The sequence below is a fragment of the Cydia splendana genome, chromosome 11, assembly GCF_910591565.1.
Source record: "Cydia splendana chromosome 11, ilCydSple1.2, whole genome shotgun sequence".
In the NCBI taxonomy this organism is placed as follows: Eukaryota; Metazoa; Arthropoda; class Insecta; order Lepidoptera; family Tortricidae; genus Cydia; species Cydia splendana.
The window spans coordinates 16,112,562-16,132,605 of record NC_085970.1 but is presented as its reverse complement, the minus strand read 5'-3'; the positions used below and the strand labels follow the sequence as shown (position 1 = coordinate 16,132,605).

General features: G+C 41.6%; 3 protein-coding genes across 3 annotated transcripts in view; 1 reads left to right on the top strand and 2 right to left on the bottom strand.

Moving 5' to 3' along the window:
* Positions 1–2,294: 2,294 nt before the first annotated feature.
* On the bottom strand, positions 2,295–7,221 carry LOC134794826 (ecdysone oxidase-like). Its single transcript, XM_063766625.1, has 3 exons — positions 7,043–7,221; positions 6,315–6,448; positions 2,295–3,877 (listed from the first exon to the last, which is right to left on the bottom strand). Exons 1-3 carry the CDS (start codon positions 7,191–7,193, stop codon positions 2,312–2,314), a joined length of 1,851 nt encoding a protein of 616 aa, XP_063622695.1. The 5' UTR covers positions 7,194–7,221; the 3' UTR covers positions 2,295–2,311.
* A 2,134-nt stretch (positions 7,222–9,355) lies between these two features.
* LOC134794941 (deoxycytidylate deaminase) lies at positions 9,356–13,732 on the top strand. The gene is made up of 5 exons (XM_063766810.1): positions 9,356–9,492; positions 9,624–9,779; positions 11,207–11,295; positions 12,374–12,587; positions 13,254–13,732. Exons 1-5 carry the CDS (start codon positions 9,452–9,454, stop codon positions 13,330–13,332), a joined length of 579 nt encoding a protein of 192 aa, XP_063622880.1. The 5' UTR covers positions 9,356–9,451; the 3' UTR covers positions 13,333–13,732.
* LOC134794959 (N-alpha-acetyltransferase 15, NatA auxiliary subunit) overlaps positions 13,478–20,044 on the bottom strand; it is a 104,974-nt gene continuing 98,407 nt past the window's right edge. Inside the window, exons 13-16 of the mRNA XM_063766832.1 lie at positions 19,748–19,856; positions 19,248–19,405; positions 16,902–17,078; positions 13,478–16,080 (exon numbers count right to left, since the gene is read on the bottom strand). Of these exons, the coding sequence (XP_063622902.1) occupies positions 15,898–16,080; positions 16,902–17,078; positions 19,248–19,405; positions 19,748–19,856 (627 nt within the window). The 3' untranslated portion in view covers positions 13,478–15,897. The remainder of the gene's footprint in view (positions 16,081–16,901; positions 17,079–19,247; positions 19,406–19,747; positions 19,857–20,044) is intronic.

The window sequence follows — 20,044 nt, the reverse complement described above, 5'->3', positions numbered from 1 at the left end:
CGTTGGGTGAATCCTGCTGTAGATCAGGTGAAAATGCCGCGAGTTTCCATAGTGACCCAACGTCGAGATAATCATGGTGTAATAGCACCAGCTAAGACTTTGTCATGTTAACGAGCCCTTTACGGCCTCGTCAAGCGACCGCCCCATTTCAAGGGTCAGACCGCGGTTATGATTTTAAACTGATGTCACATCAACGATGCACCGGAAAGAATTAAACGTAGATGACAGAAGATAGAGATGTACTATATTAGTGAATATAAATATACTTAAGTTATTTAATTAACAAATACAACAGAGAAGATAACGTAAATGTAACCTAAAATTAAAACTACCTACAAAACTAAACTAACATTAAAATAAACCTACTTAAAAATTAAACAACAATAGAAAAAATATGAAAGGCCTATGAAAGGTCCCCCAAGTCTGTGCCCTGCGGAAGGGTGCCCATGAGGCTGGCTACGCTGGATGGCTATGCCTACTCGTTGACCTAGGAATGAGCCAGCCCTAGGGTCACCCGAGGTCTCCAGTAATTTTTTTTTTATTTCCTGGAAGAGGATATGGGCGTCGCTGCTCCACGGCCCAAGGGTCTCTACCGCAAACGCCGCAAATATGTGGTTGTTAGAGAGACCAGCATATTTGCGGCGCTTTAGGCCTTCAGCCTCTGCCGCCGCTCCGCCAGCCTTTAGTGACGTGGCGGCTAGATGGGACGGCGCTAGGGTGTCCACACATGTGGCATCCCAGATAAGCGGCCGCCCCATTTTCCATGGAATGAGGGTAATGCCATCGGGCCTCTTGCCATCGTCGCGCGCCAGGCCGGGTGGTTCTAACGCGGCCGGCACGCCCACGCTGACAAGGGCCCGACGGATGACATCGTTGAGGCTGGCATGGCGGGACAGACGACCGGCACTCCTTCGGCAGGAGAGGCCGTGGGAGCCCAGACCGTCAACTTCTGTTCCGCAGGGACAGCGGTGGGGGACAACTATTTCGGCACCCAGGCGAAGGCCGACAGCCAATATAAATTGATGTAGGTATATATGTAGATAGACGTATCTCTTTTTGTCGCCCGCGTAATATATTATAACGTTGCAACAGTAATGCTGCTGCAGTCGTCCGAGCAGTGGCGTAGCTAGGCGTGGACGAAGTGCGCCGTCGCCCACGACCTCACGTTCCAAGGGGGGCCTCGCGCGAGGCTCTTTCGGGCACAGTGAAAGAAAAAGACCTCGCAGATGTGATTTCGCCCACGGCTAGATTAGTTCACGCTACGCCACTGCGTCTGAGTGTCACCTTAAAAAATTCATCCTGCTAACCAGAAAATGTATTGCACCGCGAAACGCAACGGGCCCGGGCCGGAGCGCCCAACTCTTCTTTTTCTATGACTGGTGACGGTGATCACGTGACGGTTTCTATAGAAAACTGAAGTGTCGGATGCCCCGACCCGGGCCCGGACCGTCGTAACGTGAGGCATCCATAATATTTATTTATACTATGCAGCAATATCACGTTGTCTAACACATTATTAGCGGATCGTCTATCTAACAAATCACATGAACCTTCCAGAGATTGAGATTAGATTCCACAACCCGGGTCTCGGGAAGACAAAGACAATATTGTAATTGAAGCGGTGTTAAGCGCCGCTACGGAGGGCGCAGGCAGTCATTACCATCACAAAGCTATACCCTTCAGTTTATGCTAATGCCGAGGTTCTTTCATTGTTTTTCAGCTGTTGGGGAGTTAATTTGAGTTTCAGCACTGATTATTCGTGGCACGAAAACATTAATTACATAACCTACGCTGTTGAGATTCCTTCCTAATTGAGGATTACCATGTCGATGTGATGGATATAACTTCGTGTGCCATATTTTGGGGTGTTTTGCCATAACCATAATAATCAATTGTGGGACCATACCACCCACCACCAACCATAACAATCAACCTATGTGGGATTTTTGATAGTGCCAATAGCCAATAAAGGATGACTCACGCTAGACCGGGCCGGGGCCGGCCCGGAGCTTACGGCGCTTTTCTTTTCTATGGAAAGCACCACGTGATCACCGATCAGCTGTCATAGAAAATGACACGTCGGACGCCCCGGCCCGGGGACGGCCCGGTTTAGCGTGTCGTCGTTAAACAGATGCAATGGGTATACATATAATATGTACGTAATCAATTTTCCTTGCGTACCTCGTGTATTGGAGAATAAATTCACGGATAGTCAAAATAATATAAAACAAAAATTAATAATACTTTACTTCATTATATAATTAACAAAAATCAAAAGAAAAACAAACAAAACATATATTTTCTCATTTACTTAAAACGTGAACGTAGATTGGTAATCAGCCTTAATCACATCGGCCGCCCTCTCGCCAACCATGATAGCAGGTATGTTCGTGTTACCACTTGGAATTGAAGGCATAACGGAAGCGTCCACGACCCTCAATCCAGACATGCCATGTACCTTCAAGGTCTCGTCCACCACGCCATCAGGCCCCATAGCGCATGTACCCACCGGGTGAAGCAAGGAAGAGACCGTATTCCTAGCATAACATCTCCAGTAACTATCTGTACCCCATTTCAAACCCCTACATTCTTTCACGTTTAATCTCGCTACTCTACCTCCCACCTTTCGGAAATAAGACGTCTTCGCCAAACGCGTCATATATTTGATCCCCTCAACCATGACGTCTAAATCATTTTTATCCCTATAATACCCTAATTCTATAACAGGACTGTCGAGGGGATTTTTGCTTCGAAGCTTGACTTGTCCTCGGGATTTTGGATGTAAGAGAACTAAGATGGTGTAGTCAATTTCATTAAAAATGTTAGCAGTGCCGATTGACTCGCAGAAAGAGGGATCATAATTAGTTACAGTTACACAACCAATATTTATAAAAGGAGTCAACCCAGCTCCCATATGAATGTTAAATGACTGAAATTGAGGTTTATTTTCCATGATATAATTAGCTGATGACGTATTCAATTTGAATAACCCAACCTGAATAGGTGTAGGATAAGAATCTAACTCTGTAACTGTAGCTAGATTTTGAACTGTTGTCTGAAAACCACTTTGCCCTTGAAATATAACAGGAGTTAACATGTGGTCATGGAAATTCATACCAACTGGAAGATCGGAAATGACTTCAATATCCAGTTTATCTAGTTCCTTCTTTGGACCAATCCCAGACAGCATTAGAAGTTTAGGAGAGTCAATCGCACCTGCCGACAAAATCACTTCTAAATTAGCGAAAATATTGAAAACTCTTTTAGACATTGTCATTACTTGCACCCCATAGGCATGACGCGTAGAGAAATCGACAAGAACTTTTGTGACTCTAGAAAACTTAGCTATATGAATATTAGGTCTATTTTTTATTGGCACTAAATAAGCTTCAGCAGTACTAGATCTCCTTCCATTGGCAAACGTGAAATGTGGTTTGGACGCGCCAAAAATAGCAGGTCCATAATTCTCGAGCACTCTTTTCACTCCTATTTCATCGAGAGAGTTAAGCATCCTCTCATTTATAGCTTCAAATAAAGCATTTTGAGCCGGTCTCGATATCGCGACAGGTCCTTCTGTAGAATGGAGGAAAAGGTTTTCTTTTAAGACACTGGGATCAGTCATGCGTTCAAGTTTTCTGAAGTAGTGTAGTACAGTATCCCAGTTCCAACCAGGAGCTATTCGGTCCCACTGGTCGTAATCTGCGGGGACTCCCCTGGCATAGATCTCGTAGTTGTTGGAGGAGGAGCCGCCGAGCATTTTGCCGCGGGTCATGAAGATTGTGCGGTTGGGATGGCTGCTGCCCACGCCTGCGTCAAGCGAAGCCTTGTAGTCCCAGTCGGTGGGGGTGTGTGCTAGCGTCGCGAACATACTGGGTGACTGGAATACAGAAATTATTAAATGAAATCATTTCCATCCATTACAATATTAGAGTAATCCTACAAAATGAGTAGGTATTCTAAACATTATTAGGCGCCAGATAAAGTTGTAGTGTAACGAACAACAAAATGAAGATACGTAGAGTACCTACACGGAAAAATTATATGTATTGATGTCATGATTGTCCATCTGTATTAATTTGATCGTGTTCTTTACGGTACCTACAACATTTTGCGACATCAGTCTCATATATGTAGGTATGTCATTCCAATATATGACATTTTGTCATACCCAACCTACCTGACTCATCGTTGTTCACAAGTTTTTCATGGCTTTACTAAACGTGGAATGGGATACTATAAGAAATTTGCAGTAGAATTAAATACGTTTCCGAAGAATTGCAAATGTACTTGCAACTTCAACTGTGTACCTACTTGCTTGTTTAGTTGGATTAATCTAAACAAGCAAGTAGGTACACAGTTGAAGTTGCAAGTACATTTGCAATATGTAGTACATTTGCAGTATGTTTAAGGAATTACAACTAGGTACTAGTTTTAAGACTCTGGTTGGCACGCTTCAATCCAACTTAAAGCACTTGACATTGGCAATCTCAATGTCATTGTCAAGTTAGATATTTCACATTGATTAATCGCAGCTAGGTACCTAGTCCATCAGATACTAGTTCCTGACGTATTTTTATCCCATTTGAATTCAAACCGGTTGTTATGTCAAAGGCGAATGAATTAATTGCCAATCAAGGTTAAGTCGTTGCATAATGTATAATGCGCGCACGCATGAATGGCAGTACAACTCTGTTATTTGTAAACAAACTGGGTTAATGCTTTGTTCTTCTGAAAAGTGTTAATTAGGAGTCTTTGTCCATTTAGGTTTGAGCATGAACCTTTATATTATACATATCCTCATGAAGTTTTCGCATAGAGACAAAGTGCTAAGAAGGTCCTCTAATTTTGTTCTGCGGGATAACTCCACAAGCAGCACAGTCGCCATCAGACATATCAGAGCGGTCGAGGTGCTCAAAAATACCTGAACACGCACTCATAACGCCTTGACCAAAGACTCCATAGAGTCGTGTTCAGATATTTGTGAGCACCTTGGCCGCTCCGCTATATCTGATGGCGACTGTATGTGATATTCTTGGGGATGATGTTAAGGGTCTGTATTTGTATGAACCTGAATGGCGTGGCGCTCGCGCACTCTTAATTTTAGAGGAAGCGAATAATAAACACGCAAATAAACACGGCTCTAATTACGTTTTTATTCGAAGAACAATGTTTAGTGTAGGTAATGCGTGTAATAATTAAAATTGTTTTCTTAAGCACTAAAATCACGGAACAAAATTATCTTGTTTACTGAGGTATCTATAGGTATTTAGTGTCAAAATTCAAGTTTTTGCTTCGCTATCTTAATGCACTCTACGACGTTTGTTTGTAACGACTTTTTGATTACCTCTAACCTAGAGGAATCATTCCGTTTGGAGGTCAAACAGACTTTGATGTTAATAGAAAAAATGTTAAGAGGAAAACATAACATAGGAAACAACACTTAATCACACCGCTGCGGATCCGCACACCGCTTCGGTGTGTGAGCGAGATTGCGCTATGTACCCACTACGTAAGGTTAGACCAAGAAAAGTCTGCAGCGGTTTTGATAGGCCGCGCAGTGCAACTGTTATTTATACGTCATAATTTCATAGACGTTTGACGTTTAAAATAACACTTGCACTGCGTGGGCTATCAAAATCGCTGCAGACTTTTCTTGGTCTAACAGTATGTATCCTCCCACACCTGTATCCAATGTAAAGACGGATAACGCAGGATAACTTCAAAACTGTTTTTTTTTAAAGAATCGAAGGTGATTTTATTACATCATAAAAACCTTGGTCGGAGTAGGCCAGTTATCGCGAAGGTCATGATCTGTTTTGGGCAGGATACTTGTTTTTCTGAATTAAGTTAAGATTACTAGGACAAGGCAACATACTTACTTAAAAAGCTGCGCCGACCCGCTCCGCTGCTTTTGGTACTAGTACCAGCAGTGAATGTAGAGAGTTAAATACATGAATAAGGCTCTTGACAAAAGTAAGAAATACTTACTTACTTTTAGACAAAAATGAATCGGTCTCGGTCGGTTAATTGATCGGTCTGGTCGGTCATCAGGTTCAGTGTATTATTGAAAATACATAAAATTTTCCTAGTGACCCAAGAAAACAAGAGCAGCGTATTACTGATCGTTGTGGAGATCCTTGGGCGCCTTTAATATAAGGTAAGTTAGGTACCTACATACATATTCTAGATTAAAGCTATAGTCGAGCTAATATCAGTTGAGTTTTTTCGCTCTATCAGAGCCGAAAACTTCACCTGTTATGAGCTCATACAACTACTTATACGTATTATTACGTATACTTATAACTATAACGTACCACGCTAGCAGGCGGTGGGTCCCCTCCTGCCTCTATAAGCAGCACTTGCCAATGCGGCACCTCGCTCAGCCGAGCCGCCAGCGCAGCACCCGACGACCCCGCACCAACCACAATGAAGTCAAATTTCTCCCCATCTGTCGTAAAAACTAGATACAATGCAGCCGAACATAGCTGGGTTAAGGCCAGGCCACACCGGCTGCGTGTGCGTAGACGTGCACGTCCGCGTGCGCTAAAATTTTGGAGCCGCGCACGCACACGTCACGCAAGCGGTGTGCCGTCTTTCATAAGAAACTGTATAGTACAACAGAATAAATAATAGTACTACCGTACATAAAGGAAACTTCCTACAAAACCGAAGTTTGACAGTTGTTCAGGGTCGAATCATGCTGTCCCTTTCTAATATATGACACTATCCCTTTCGGCTATTTAGGATTGTCAAAATTCAAGCCGTTATCTTATCTGTGGTCGTGCACGCAAAGGGACGTCAAGTTGTGTCAACCCTAATAATTGCTCGGAGCAATTCTGAGCCGAGCGGAGCCGAGTTTGGCCGAAGTCAGGAGTTTCGCACCCCTGATACTACAACGCGCACGTGCACGTGCACGTCTACGCACACGCACCCGGTGTGCACAGGCCTTTATTCTCAAAAAATGTGTGCGGCCCATACAAAATAATTTTGCTGAGATACAAACATTACATTTTAACTTTTGCATGATATGACGATAGCCCACCTTTTAACTTGTGCGCTGCTGGCCATCCAATCGGCATCACAGCCTGGGAGATAGCCAGTGTCTGCAAAAACCATCGCATCAGACTAGATCTCGTGGCCGTTGACTGCATCGAAGACAGGACGTCGTTCACTGCTCCATTCACTGATGCCATCTTGTTGGTCTGTATTTATATACGCGGGATTTTTTTTTATGATGATAAAAAGATTTCTATTGTTAATGGTTTTATCGACGAAATATCAAATAAGAAAGTTCAAATAAGTTTGTCAGTAAAAAAAGGCGCGAAATTCAAATTTTCTATGGGACGATTCGCGCCTACATTTTTTAAACTTGTGGCTTTTTTCTACTGGCGGAAATTGCTTGACAGAGTATACTTTTAATTTTTAATTTATAACAAGGAGTACGAATTGTATTTTAATTTGTCTACTAATATACTACACTACACTATACACGAGCACTTGTTTGAATTAATTTGGAATCTTCGTAATTTTTGTATTTGTTAGGTAGGTAGGTACAGTCTGAGAAAAAAAGAGTAGAAATCATGGTATAATAATATACTCCGCCTGGTACTCCATTCCCGTCTTTTCTAGGTCACCTAACTGACACGGGCTTACGTCATCATGCGACAGCGCTATATGATAATATGCGATAGCGCTATATATAGCGGCCATGTTGTTGTGACGTAGCCCCGTGTCACTCTGGGAATGGAAGACCATGTTTTATTAGACTATGGTAGAAATTAAAAAGTGGTAATACTGTAATGTCGTCCCTTTCAAGGCGTATCCAGATTAGTCAATTTTTCGCCAATCTGATTCAATTGCCTGATCGAAACCAAGGTGCGGATGCAAATACCATTAATTTCTGATCAAATCGGTTGATCTGAGTCCCGTCTGGATCTAAACTTAAATCTAAAAAAAATGGAACGACACTACAGTATTGCCACTTTTTCATTTCTACTGTTTTTTGTCAGACTATAGGTTGCACCTCCGAAATATACACTGTACCTAGAGTCTGGCTAGCCAAAAATTGTTGACAGATATTTCGTTGTTGTATCACCAATTGTCTATGATTTAAAAAAAAAAGCTAAAAGTCAGTTGTCAATTTATGTCATTCATTCAAATTGTTTGCGGTTTATAAGGGGTTTATTATAATGTCTATACAGAGTGAGGTTCGCAAACTATTATTTAAGCTCGTAAATAATTACGACGATGTGCTAAGTCGACGTGTAGCGTTGTATAATGAAAAACTGCAATGTTTACAACTCCTAAACAAATGTAAACAAATTAGGAGGTTGGTGCTCTATAAATATTTTGATACTTAGCATTTAGCATATTTGGCATAGTACCATAGTACTTATGTATTTTTTTTGGTGATGGATTAATATTACTGTATTATCGAGCTAGGTTTTATTTACACTACATTTCATTTGTCGCCTTGTACAATGGTATATGGTGATAAAGTTTTAACATATGTATTTATCGTTGACTGTACATAGTGGTAGAAATTATGTGAGCTGACATTGAATGCACGTCAACGTATATTTAACTTATATCCTTAGGTACCTTACGTGTGCACAGAAAATCAAAAATATTTTCTAGTATCAAAACTATAATTCCTACTACACAAAGTGTGACCAGCCCAAGATTTTTTGAATTTCCCGCCAAACATTTGTGTAATATTTCAGTAGCCAGACTCTATTAGTTTTACCTTATCGAATATTACGCAGTGACACTTTATTCATAACAATAATTAACCCTAAGAAATAACCCAATGAAACTGGTTATTGTACTTAATTGACACTTTCGAAAAGGATATTGTTCGTCAAGGATTTTTACAAGGATTACCTATTCATTCCGCATATCGACAGCAATACCAAATAGCACAACGTGACTGAACTTAACAACAATACGATTGCTATTAATTTAAATAATGTACATAAGACCATCCCGTACGGACTTGGTATTATTATAATGATTATAACGTTGTCATCTCTATTGAATACTTGACATTAAGTCTACCTAAACGACTTTTTGCGATTTTTCGCGGTATCTGTTTCTTTAAAAGTGCCGCGCAGAAATTTATCACCTTTATAAAATACTAGATTTTGAAAACAAGTAATTCTTAAATAATTTCTTATTACATTACTAAAACATAATATAAAAATAAACATTCGTATCATAAAACACAACAAGATTGTTTAAATAAGTAGTTTCATGAATGGCGTTCCTTATATAAGTAGATGTTACCAGGCAACACCAAAGTTGACAGAAGGCGATGATATTTGACAACTTGACAAGTTGACAGCTAGTGACATTCATTTGGCCCGTTGAGACGTTTTGATAATTTTGATTCAACTGCTAGAATTAATTCAACGTGGTCTTTTTCCTTAGTGAATTATCATAATTTTAAACAATGGATCTCGCTGAAATGACCGCTAATATGTCTTTACAAAAGTAAGAGCTCATTTCGTGTTTATTAGTATTTGAGTTGCAGCGAATGCCTCTGTCTATCGTGTCTTTCCGGCTCAGAATAACAGTGTTTTGGTATTCCCCTTGACATAAGATGGCTTATTTCTGAATTTCAGTATAAACAGCAGCGTTCAGAAGAAACGAGAAGACTATATCGACTGGCGAGAGTATTTCATGGCAACAGCATTTTTGGCCGCAAAACGTAGCAAGGATCCCAGCTCGCAAGTCGGTGCTTGCGTTGTCAATAAAGACAATAAAATAGTCGGCATTGGGTAAGTTGAAGAACAATTATAGCTTCATATAAATAGTAAAAATAATTATGTTTTGCTTTACTTGTTTTCATTTTCACTTCAGTTTTTTATAATGACAATATTGTAATTAAACTTATTAACGGCATTGACGCTATTAACCGAATTTTATTTGATGATATTTTATATTTAACTAAGTATAAATGCATGAATAGTATCAACACTACTTCCGTAAACAATCAAAATTGGATCTTGGTACCTAAGTCTTAATCCTACAATTAAATCCGTATAGGTACTGGTATACTATTTTCACTGACATGCATATAAATTCAAAGGCAATTAGATGCTCTTGATATTGTTTATTTCTTTAAATATGCACAACAAAGTTTTATTTCCTGTAATTAACCAAGTGATAACTAGACTATATACCTAGACCAAAACAATGCTATTATTAAATCCTGTTATCCCTAAAAATTATAGTGTGCCTTAAAAAGTAAAGTACTACTACTTAATTAATAAATATGAAGTACTCACCACAGTATTCAGGAAATATGTTTCTCACCGGTTTAAACATAAATTCATTCCATTATGGTATTATTGTTATATTTTATTTATTTATTACAAGTTAACAGTCCACCCTCCAAGGAGTATAGGCCTACACTACCTTAAGGACTTGTAGTAGTTCACATTGACTACTCAGTGCAAGGTTAATATTATTAACATAACTTGTTTTTTATCATAGCTCAAGTTCAACAAAGATAACATAATAAGGTTTCTTATCAAAAATTCTGTTACTGGAATTAATCCAGACCTTGACAAATAGCATTGAGACATTAGTATGTTTAAGACAATGTAAGTATTACGAATTATAATATATACATATTTTTTAATGTATAATTTTATGTTTATTATGTTATAATTGATGGATTTTTGATACTAGTTATTAACTTATTAATATAGAACTATTCAAAATTAGGTCAACTTAATAATTGTCCGTGTATCTGCATAGCTCTCTTCATCCATATTTTAATTATCAAAACAAAAACTCTATAGTTTGAGAGACAGTTAAGACTAATTGGGCCACCAATTCTTAAATATTATTGAAAGAAAAATACTAACAAACAAACACAGACACACATGCACCAAATTTTCATAGCCTGTAGCCTCTTGGGATTCAATGTCCTGAAACTAGTACAAATTACCTCTGATGAAATTTAAATCTTAATGGAATAGAACAGAGTTGCTTTTATTTTGTTTTGTTTGATTTTAAAACAAAATTCAACTCTATTTTCTAATGCTGTTGATTCAACTTCGATTGCCCTTTGATTCGATTCGATTCGATCTTCGATTTTCCTTGTATGGTGGGCCGCTAGAGGGTAGATAAGATCACAAATTATAAATGTTTATAATTATTAAATATGTATATTCATACAAATATTTTTTTTTTTCAGATACAATGGGATGCCCATGGGATGTAGCGATGATGTGTTCCCATGGGGAAAGAATACTCCATCTCCTTTAGATAGCAAATATCTATATGGTAAGTCATTGCTGCATATTAATTTTATTTTATGTTATACTATCCAACCCACCCCCTCTCTTCGCATAAAAGGAATGGTGGTTGGTGGTTAATGGACCACCACCTTGAAAAAGAAATGTATAGATACATACAATCTGATTATGGCTAAGAAAGCTGATGGCAGATGAAAGTAAAAACAAAAAAAAATGTTATACTATCCATAGGACAGGAACTGCTTACCATCAGGTGGGCCTTATACCTGTTGACACAACCGCACACTCGAGATACTTTTCCTTTACAGTGTAATCTCGATAATCCGGCACTTCGATGGTCTGGTATACCCAGTAATCCGGCACTAAAATTGGGGTACAAATGATCATTCTATGTCCTAATTTACTAGGTATGTGCGCTTACATAATCACACTTCAATCTCTTTATAAATGGCTAAGTTCCAGATAACACGATATACTAAAAAACACATCAAAATAATATGCAGATTTGCTCTAACTTCGAGGAGTCCGAATTTTCCAGTAATCCGGCTATCTTGTGTCAGCATTAGTGCCGAGTTAGTGAGATTGTACTGTATTTCTTAGCAGCACATATAGGCGCAAGTGATCCAATACTAACCCTACATGAAAGTGCGAAGATTGGCAGTACGTCACTTAGGGCCACTTGCACCATCCCACTAACCCGATGTTAAGCGGTTAAACCGTTAACTTAGTGTCAAATTGTACTGGTAACCATGGTAACTCCAGGTTTAACCGGTAAACCCGGGGTTAGTGGAATGGTGCAAATGGCCCTTATTTCAAAGGGTTCAAAAGTTTGTTTGCGATAACACCACCTGTTGTTTAGGGCCGATACAGACGGATTGCAACCTGACTGCAATTTGTATGTGAACTGCACGCTGACTGCACACTAACTGCAACGTCGGCGTGCAGTTCCCGTACAAGTTGCAGTCGGGTTGCAGTCCGTCTGTACCGGCCCTTACCTCTGCTCGAGTTGTTATTTTCATTGTATATTGTTTTCTGTATTGAAGTGTGCAATAAAGAGTACCCAATTGCATTGTAGGTATTGTTCTAACCTATTGTTTGTCTTTCAGTATGCCATGCAGAAATGAATGCCATAGTCAACAAAAATTCAGCAGACGTCAAAGACTGTACCATTTACGTCGGTCTTTTCCCCTGCAACGAATGTGCCAAAATAATCATACAGTCTGGGATCAAAGAGGTGATTTACCTGTCGGACAAGCACGCACACAAACCTGAGACGGTCGCCTCGAAACGGATGTTTGATGCTTCTGGCGTCAAATATTGGTAAGTTTACCCCATAAGTGGTTTGATATTTATGTGGAGACATTCGATTTTGAATCATTATTCCTTTCGTCATAAAGTCGGACCAAGATAACTCTGCATTGCAAAAAATGTCATCAATAATATCAAATTTCTATGAAAATTTGATGTTTATAATGACACCGCCTCACTTTGTTTTGTTCAAATCGGTGCAAAGTTATCTTAGACAGACTCTAGACAGTCTAGATACTCTGATATAATTTAATCTTTGTAAATAAAGATGTGGAAATAAAAAGCTATTTTATTATTATTTTATTAAATAGAGATACAAGCAAAACATGTTTATGTTTGTACCAAATTTCAAACTAATCATGTTACAAAATGCACTTTTGCTTGGTTTGACATATCCTGTTTCAATGCATAAGATCCGATTTGGCATCAATGATCACGGATACCATTAGGGAACAAAATGTTATTGTAATTTGATGTAACGTTAAAAAGACTACAATTGAAATTGAAATAGCAAAGATCCTCTGGACAATATAATAGTGAATTATTTGGGTTCTTTTTACTAATGTTCTCATACATTACAACTGTTTAGAAGTTAGAAGTTGAACATGTATATGATGCTCACATGTTTAATTAGCAGTTACATAGCCTAAACTAAACAATAGTAATCTTTTGTTTCAGGCAATTTAAACCAAAGAGTGAGAAGATTGAAATCAACTTCGGTGATATTGACTGGGACAGAATGAGCCCTAGAAAATGACGCTAATGTATTTATTTATACTGATAAGGACATCTAATAGATATTTTTAATAATGTGTTACCATAATGTGGTAAGAATGTTTGATATTATCTTTTATGAATATATTATGAGTATAATGACATTTTGTGAGAAATAAAATAATTAATTCAATTTTGTAAAATAAAATTTTATTACTTTATGTACACGATGACAGAGGTACAAATACTTCGGTCACACAACTGAATAGGAAAACAATGACTGTTCTTAACACAATTATGTGGTAATTAGAGTACAAATAAATGTTTAACATGTGCATGTTAAGTTCCAGCACAACCAGTGTGCATTTAATGACATTTTGGTGTATCCAATTATTTAATTATTGTCCAACTTTACACATAAATATACTGTCTGAAAAAGAAAACTTTTTTTATTCAATGTTATTCGAACAATGTAAAATAATATCTAGCTCAAGCAGCAGTCAATTTGTCGACAACTGCACAACTGCAGAGTTTTAACGATATTGTATAGTACAGACTTAAATATAAGAATTATTTACAAAGCATACCTCAGAGTCTATATTGCGTGAGGTTCGAAAATTGCCACACAATTTTTATACACATTTTAAACCAGTCATTAAAACCCCTAAATACATTTGTTTGAATTGAACACGTGAGGCCACACCGCTAACTCTCATCAATTAAGTCCAAAATAGAGATTACACAGATTTTATACGAAATGCTTATTATAAATATCGAAAATTTACACTAATTAGATAAAAGATTATTGTACCTATTGGTGAGGAGGCGTGAGCGGGACTAGACTTGCGACCATTCATATCATACAACATCATAAGACCCTTTATTTTGCTATATATTTTATGTTCCTAGTTAATTCGGTATCATAATTGAAAATTATTTGCAAATATTGCTTGTCCGTTCAATTCATGTAAAAGGAATTTAAAACAAATAAAAATTACAAATAAAATAAAAATATCTCATAGGGCGACTCTAATAACGGCGGCCCGTGACATGTTCTAAACAGATACTTAAAAACTATAAAAAGGAACATGTTTTCAACCAAACAATCGAGCCTGTTTCCAATTATAGTCGAACCATTAGTTTGTAATTAACAAAATTAATCTTGTCACACTAGTAAGAGAGTCTGTTTACTAATATATTCTAATTTTAGCCAATCAATCTTTCACATTTGGGGTAGTTTCGTATTTAAAACTTAAAAAATTGACTACGAAACCACAATGTCAGAGAATTAAGTTGTAAAACTTTCGGCCCAGATATTTGTGACAACATTTGAATGTTTACTGATATGAACGCCAATTTCGAATCAAGACAATTCGATGAAGCCTAAAATTATGTTATGTATAATTTTTTTATAAATAACTATCTGTGATTGGGAATTATCATGATTAAAACATTTTTTTAGAACGAACAAACACACCGCAGTCACTAAACTGCATTTATTCCTTTATTAGAATCAGTCGGGGATTGTAAAGTACCAAAAAATTATTTCGTAATTCTACTCGCATTTCGAGAAATGAGCGTGGTTTAAGCATAAGATAGTAAAATAACAGGGTTTTGCAAGTTTCAGCGACGAATCCTGAGGTTACTATGACAAACCCTATTTTTTTCTATCACTATCCAATCTGTGAAACTGTGACAATAATTTAGGAGCCGTCTGAACACATACGTCACCTATTCTTGTATTCGTCGCACTTGCACACCCTATTATTACAGATTACAGACTACGGACTATCGTTCTTACTTGACATATTTGGTAAACAGCTCTTTTATGTTAATTATGTTAAAACAAATATATTATAAACAAGATATCTCATAAGAAAAGTCAGTATAATCTCGACACGTCAGATATCTAGGATTTACGAATAGCGTCATGTTTGTCTGTTGAGGTGACGGTTTACCAAATAAGTCAAGTGATGAGATCTACAAACGTCTACCTGATACACTATCCGTTTGTCGTTTAAATCCGTCGTATTGTTTTGAGGCCGCAGGTATTGTGATTTTTAACCGACTTCAAAAAAGGAGATTATCAATTCGACCGTATTTTTTGTCTGTAATTTTTGCAGTCGCACGCGTCATTCTACTGCGTCACTTAATAAATTTAAACGACATATTGGTGGTCAGATCGTTAAGGTGCGTCCACATCTGCAGAAGGCGTCACTAGCGGATCATTCTTAATCGAGCAGTTATAGTAACGTAAGAACTGAGTTATGACAGTATGAGATGAGTTGATCCTTAGATGTATCTGGTAAGGCTATCAGTTACACGGTAGGTCTTACTTCATATAAGGGTAAATTTAACCGTAAAAATCAATTCTTACGCTACTTTAACTGTTTCATAAACGTACGCGTTCGTGGCTCGTTTGTCAGACCTGTGTACTTAGCCAAGGTGACAATCGTTTGCGCCACGATAACGAAACGCTTTGTGTCTCTATCACTTCTATATTAGTGTGACAGTTTCGTTCGCTACGGAGCGTAAACGATTGGTATGTTGGCTAGGCATCCTGGATGCATGTTTACGCTTGTAGACCTAACTGAAGGTAGTCGGTGGCTCAGTTGTTCTGTTCCTTGGGCGCTCTGGCGTCGGCGACGTGGTTGGGCTCCTCGAGCTGCGGTGGCTTGAAGGCGATGGCGTGCGGGAAGCGGGCCGAGCACGCGGAGATGTAGGCCTCCGTCTCGGCGGGACACGAACCGAAGTCGCCTTCCCGGAGGCTCTCCAGAACTTCCACGCAACCCTGGAAATTAAAATACTTCGATTAAGAATGGGGTACATTTTAGGCAGCGCGATTCTTTACGTAAATGTGATAGATTCGGGTCATAGTCGACGGAGTGAAAAAAAAAAACCTATAGCATTTTATTACTAGAATGTTATACAATACAGGGTGGCTAAAAAATAACTGCATTCCCGTTGCCATGGAGGTCTTGGGATTATACTGACCAAATTTTACTATGGGACTAACTCCGAAATCGCGAAAATAAATTTTACTGTTTCATACATTTTGGCTAGTACATTTTTTATAGGAGGGTAAATTTTTTAGCCACCGTGTAAATTTTCCCGTCCCATCAGTTCAGTGAGATCGGGATGATGTATCTGTCATCATTACATTGCAGACGGCGGACAAAAAGTTGATGCGTGATCTGTTTTTTATTTGTTGTAAAACTTGTTTTTAGTATAAAAAAAAGTATGATGGTACCCCTGGCAAAAAATGAATGGATTTTAGTGAGTACAGTAAATCACACAGGGTTCCCAAATAAATTCAGGGAAACTCAACCAAATAGCCAGGCAAGTATAGTTCGTAGTACGAACTTCGTACACGAAGGTTTAGGGCCCGAGATGCTCACTCAGGTGTGTAAGTGGTGCGGAGGCCCCTCACTGGCGATAGTGACATTTCGTTTCTAAGGACCGAATGTTGGAACTTTCTCGAGTCCATAGTGCTACCGGCCACTAGTCGGTACAACGTTCACGCTCACCTCAGAATGAAGCGAGTAGATTTTTGTATGTATCCCGGAAAACATTCCTCCGCTGTTTGGTCGGAATGTGAAAGTTTCTGTCTACCTGTATGGAGAGGTCGGGATGGTCGAGCCCGGTGGCGAGCTGCAGCGCCGGCGCGGTGCGCTCGGGCTGCAGGCGGCGCAGCGCGCGCGCGCCCCACAGCGCGGCCGCTTGCGACTGCTGCGCGGGACCAGCGAAGAACTCCTCCGCCATCTGTTTCGCGCTGCGACCCCGCATCGACTGAAACATACAAGTTATAAGTTAGCGAGCGAGCTAAACAGTTCATGAGGCTCAAACCCGACCAATTTTTTTAGAGATCTATGTAAGTATACACCTTCACACGACTACTTATTTCGTTTACTTCTTAAGGTCTTACCATAAAGTCGTCAAAGCAGCGGAACGCCTGCAGCGATTCCTTAATTTTCCTTAATGATTTATATAAATCGGTGTCATAGAAACCACATTCAATGGCTCATACAATACATAAGACACCTGCTTAGATCTTCATAACAACCAAAGGGCTTGCAAAAAGCCAGGAACTGCGACGAGCAAAGCGAAATTTTCATTTTGTACAGAAGCGCACCAGACAGTCGTGCAAGTGCTGATGGGAGGCTCCTGTAGTCAGGGAGGAGTCTGCCTACCTCCTGCGTCTCCTTGTTGACGACCTCGGCCACGGCGGGTGCCAGCTGGTTCTGGTCGAGCCAGCCGCGGAAGCGCACCAGGCAGTCGTGCAGGTGGTGGTGGGAGGCTCCTGTACTCAGGGAGGAGTCTGCGTACCTCCTGCGTCTCCTTGTTGACGACCTCGGCCACGGCGGGTGCCAGCTGGTTCTGGTCGAGCCAGCCGCGGAAGCGCACCAGGCAGTCGTGCAGGTGGTGGTGGGAGGCTCCTGTAGTCAGGGAGGAGTCTGCCTACCTCCTGCGTCTCCTTGTTGACGACCTCGGCCACGGCGGGTGCCAGCTGGTTCTGGCCGAGCCAGCCGCGGAAGCGCACCAGGCAGTCGTGCAGGTGGTGGTGGGAGGCTCCTGTAGTCAGGGAGGAGTCTGCCTACCTCCTGCGTCTCCTTGTTGATGACCTCGGCCACGGCGGGTGCCAGCTGGTTCTGGTCGAGCCAGCCGCGGAAGCGCACCAGGCAGTCGTGCAGGTGGTGGTGGGAGGCTCCTGTACTCAGGGAGGAGTCTGCGTACCTCCTGCGTCTCCTTGTTGACGACCTCGGCCACGGCGGGTGGCAGCTGGTTCTGGTCGAGCCAGCCGCGGAAGCGCACCAGGCAGTCGTGCAGGTGGTGGTGGGAGGCTCCTGTAGTCAGGGAGGAGTCTGCCTACCTCCTGCGTCTCCTTGTTGACGACCTCGGCCACGGCGGGTGCCAGCTGGTTCTGGTCGAGCCAGCCGCGGAAGCGCACCAAGCAGTCGTGCAGGTGGTGGGGGGAGGCTCCTGTAGTCGGGGAGGAATCTGCCTACCTCCTATGTCTCCTTGTTGACGACCTCGGCCACGGCGGGTGCCAGCTGGTTCTGGTCGAGCCAGCCGCGGAAGCGCACCAGGCAGTCGTGCAGGTGGTGGTGGGAGGCTCCTGTAGTCAGGGAGGAGTCTGCCTACCTCCTGCGTCTCCTTGTTGACGACCTCGGCCACGGCGGGTGCCAGCTGGTTCTGGTCGAGCCAGCCGCGGAAGCGCACCAGGCAGTCGTGCAGGTGGTGGTGGGAGGCTCCTGTACTCAGGGAGGAGTCTGCGTACCTCCTGCGTCTCCTTGTTGACGACCTCGGCCACGGCGGGTGCCAGCTGGTTCTGGTCGAGCCAGCCGCGGAAGCGCACCAGGCAGTCGTGCAGGTGGTGGTGGGAGGCTCCTGTAGTCAGGGAGGAGTCTGCCTACCTCCTGCGTCTCCTTGTTGACGACCTCGGCCACGGCGGGTGCCAGCTGGTTCTGGTCGAGCCAGCCGCGGAAGCGCACCAAGCAGTCGTGCAGGTGGTGGGGGGAGGCTCCTGTAGTCGGGGAGGAATCTGCCTACCTCCTATGTCTCCTTGTTGACGACCTCGGCCACGGCGGGTGCCAGCTGGTTCTGGTCGAGCCAGCCGCGGAAGCGCACCAAGCAGTCGTGCAGGTGGTGGGGGGAGGCTCCTGTAGTCAGGGAGGAGTCTGCCTACCTCCTGCGTCTCTTTGTTGACGACCTCAGCCACGGCGGGTGCCAGCTGGTTCTGGTCGAGCCAGCCGCGGAAGCGCACCAAGCAGTCGTGCAGGTGGTGGGGGGAGGCTCCTGTAGTCCGGGAGGACTCTGCCTACCTCCTGTGTCTCCTTGTTGACGACCTCGGCCACGGCGGGTGCCAGCTGGTTCTGATCGAGCCAGCCGCGGAAGCGCACCAAGCAGTCGTGCAGGTGGTGGGGGGAGGCTCCTGTAGTCAGGGAGGAGTCTGCCTACCTCCTGCGTCTCCTTGTTGACGACCTCTGCCACGGCGGGTGCCAGCTGGTTCTGGTCGAGCCAGCCGCGGAAGCGCACCAGGCAGTCGTGCAGGTGGTGGTGGCCGGGCTCCAACCGCCACGCGCGCTTTATGCTCTGTAGCATTAGGAGGGGTTTCTCTGCAATCATATAGATGGATAAGATAAGATAAACCAAGCTAAAAAAAATGTTAACCTAAGAAAAGCTCGTAGTCTTAGTTTTGGAAGCTTTCCGTCGGCACACAGGCAGACGACGGCGCCATGCTTTTAGCACAGTGTAATAAAATGCCCTCGTGTGTTGAGTTTGTGAACTAGCCCTCAGACAGAATATCCGGTTGCGCTCGGTTCAGTCTATCAAACAAGGAAGAAGACGGGACATGCGTTAGGAAAAGTTAACATGACTCGTATACATTAGAACGCTTACGTAATACTATTTCCTACTTTGTGGCACATAGCAGTTTAAGTATTATACTGGTAGCTTACCTTTCCTAAAGTATATTTCGAAGGCCATTAAATATGTTTCTATCCTATCGGCGGCGAGCGTCCGTAGCGGCTGCAGAAACTTGATCGCCTGTTCTAGAGGATCCTCCGCCTGCAACACGTACAATTAATACCTAGCCTCTTTTCGTACCTACTAAGTTAGTGTAACAGCAAGAACGCTTGTTTCAGTTACGTCGACTTTAATTACCTGTGCTTATGTAAATTAAAAATAGCAAAAAAAAATATGATTTCTGCGCCACTTTATACCTTGTCAGAGTGATCATCAATATGAAAGCAGTT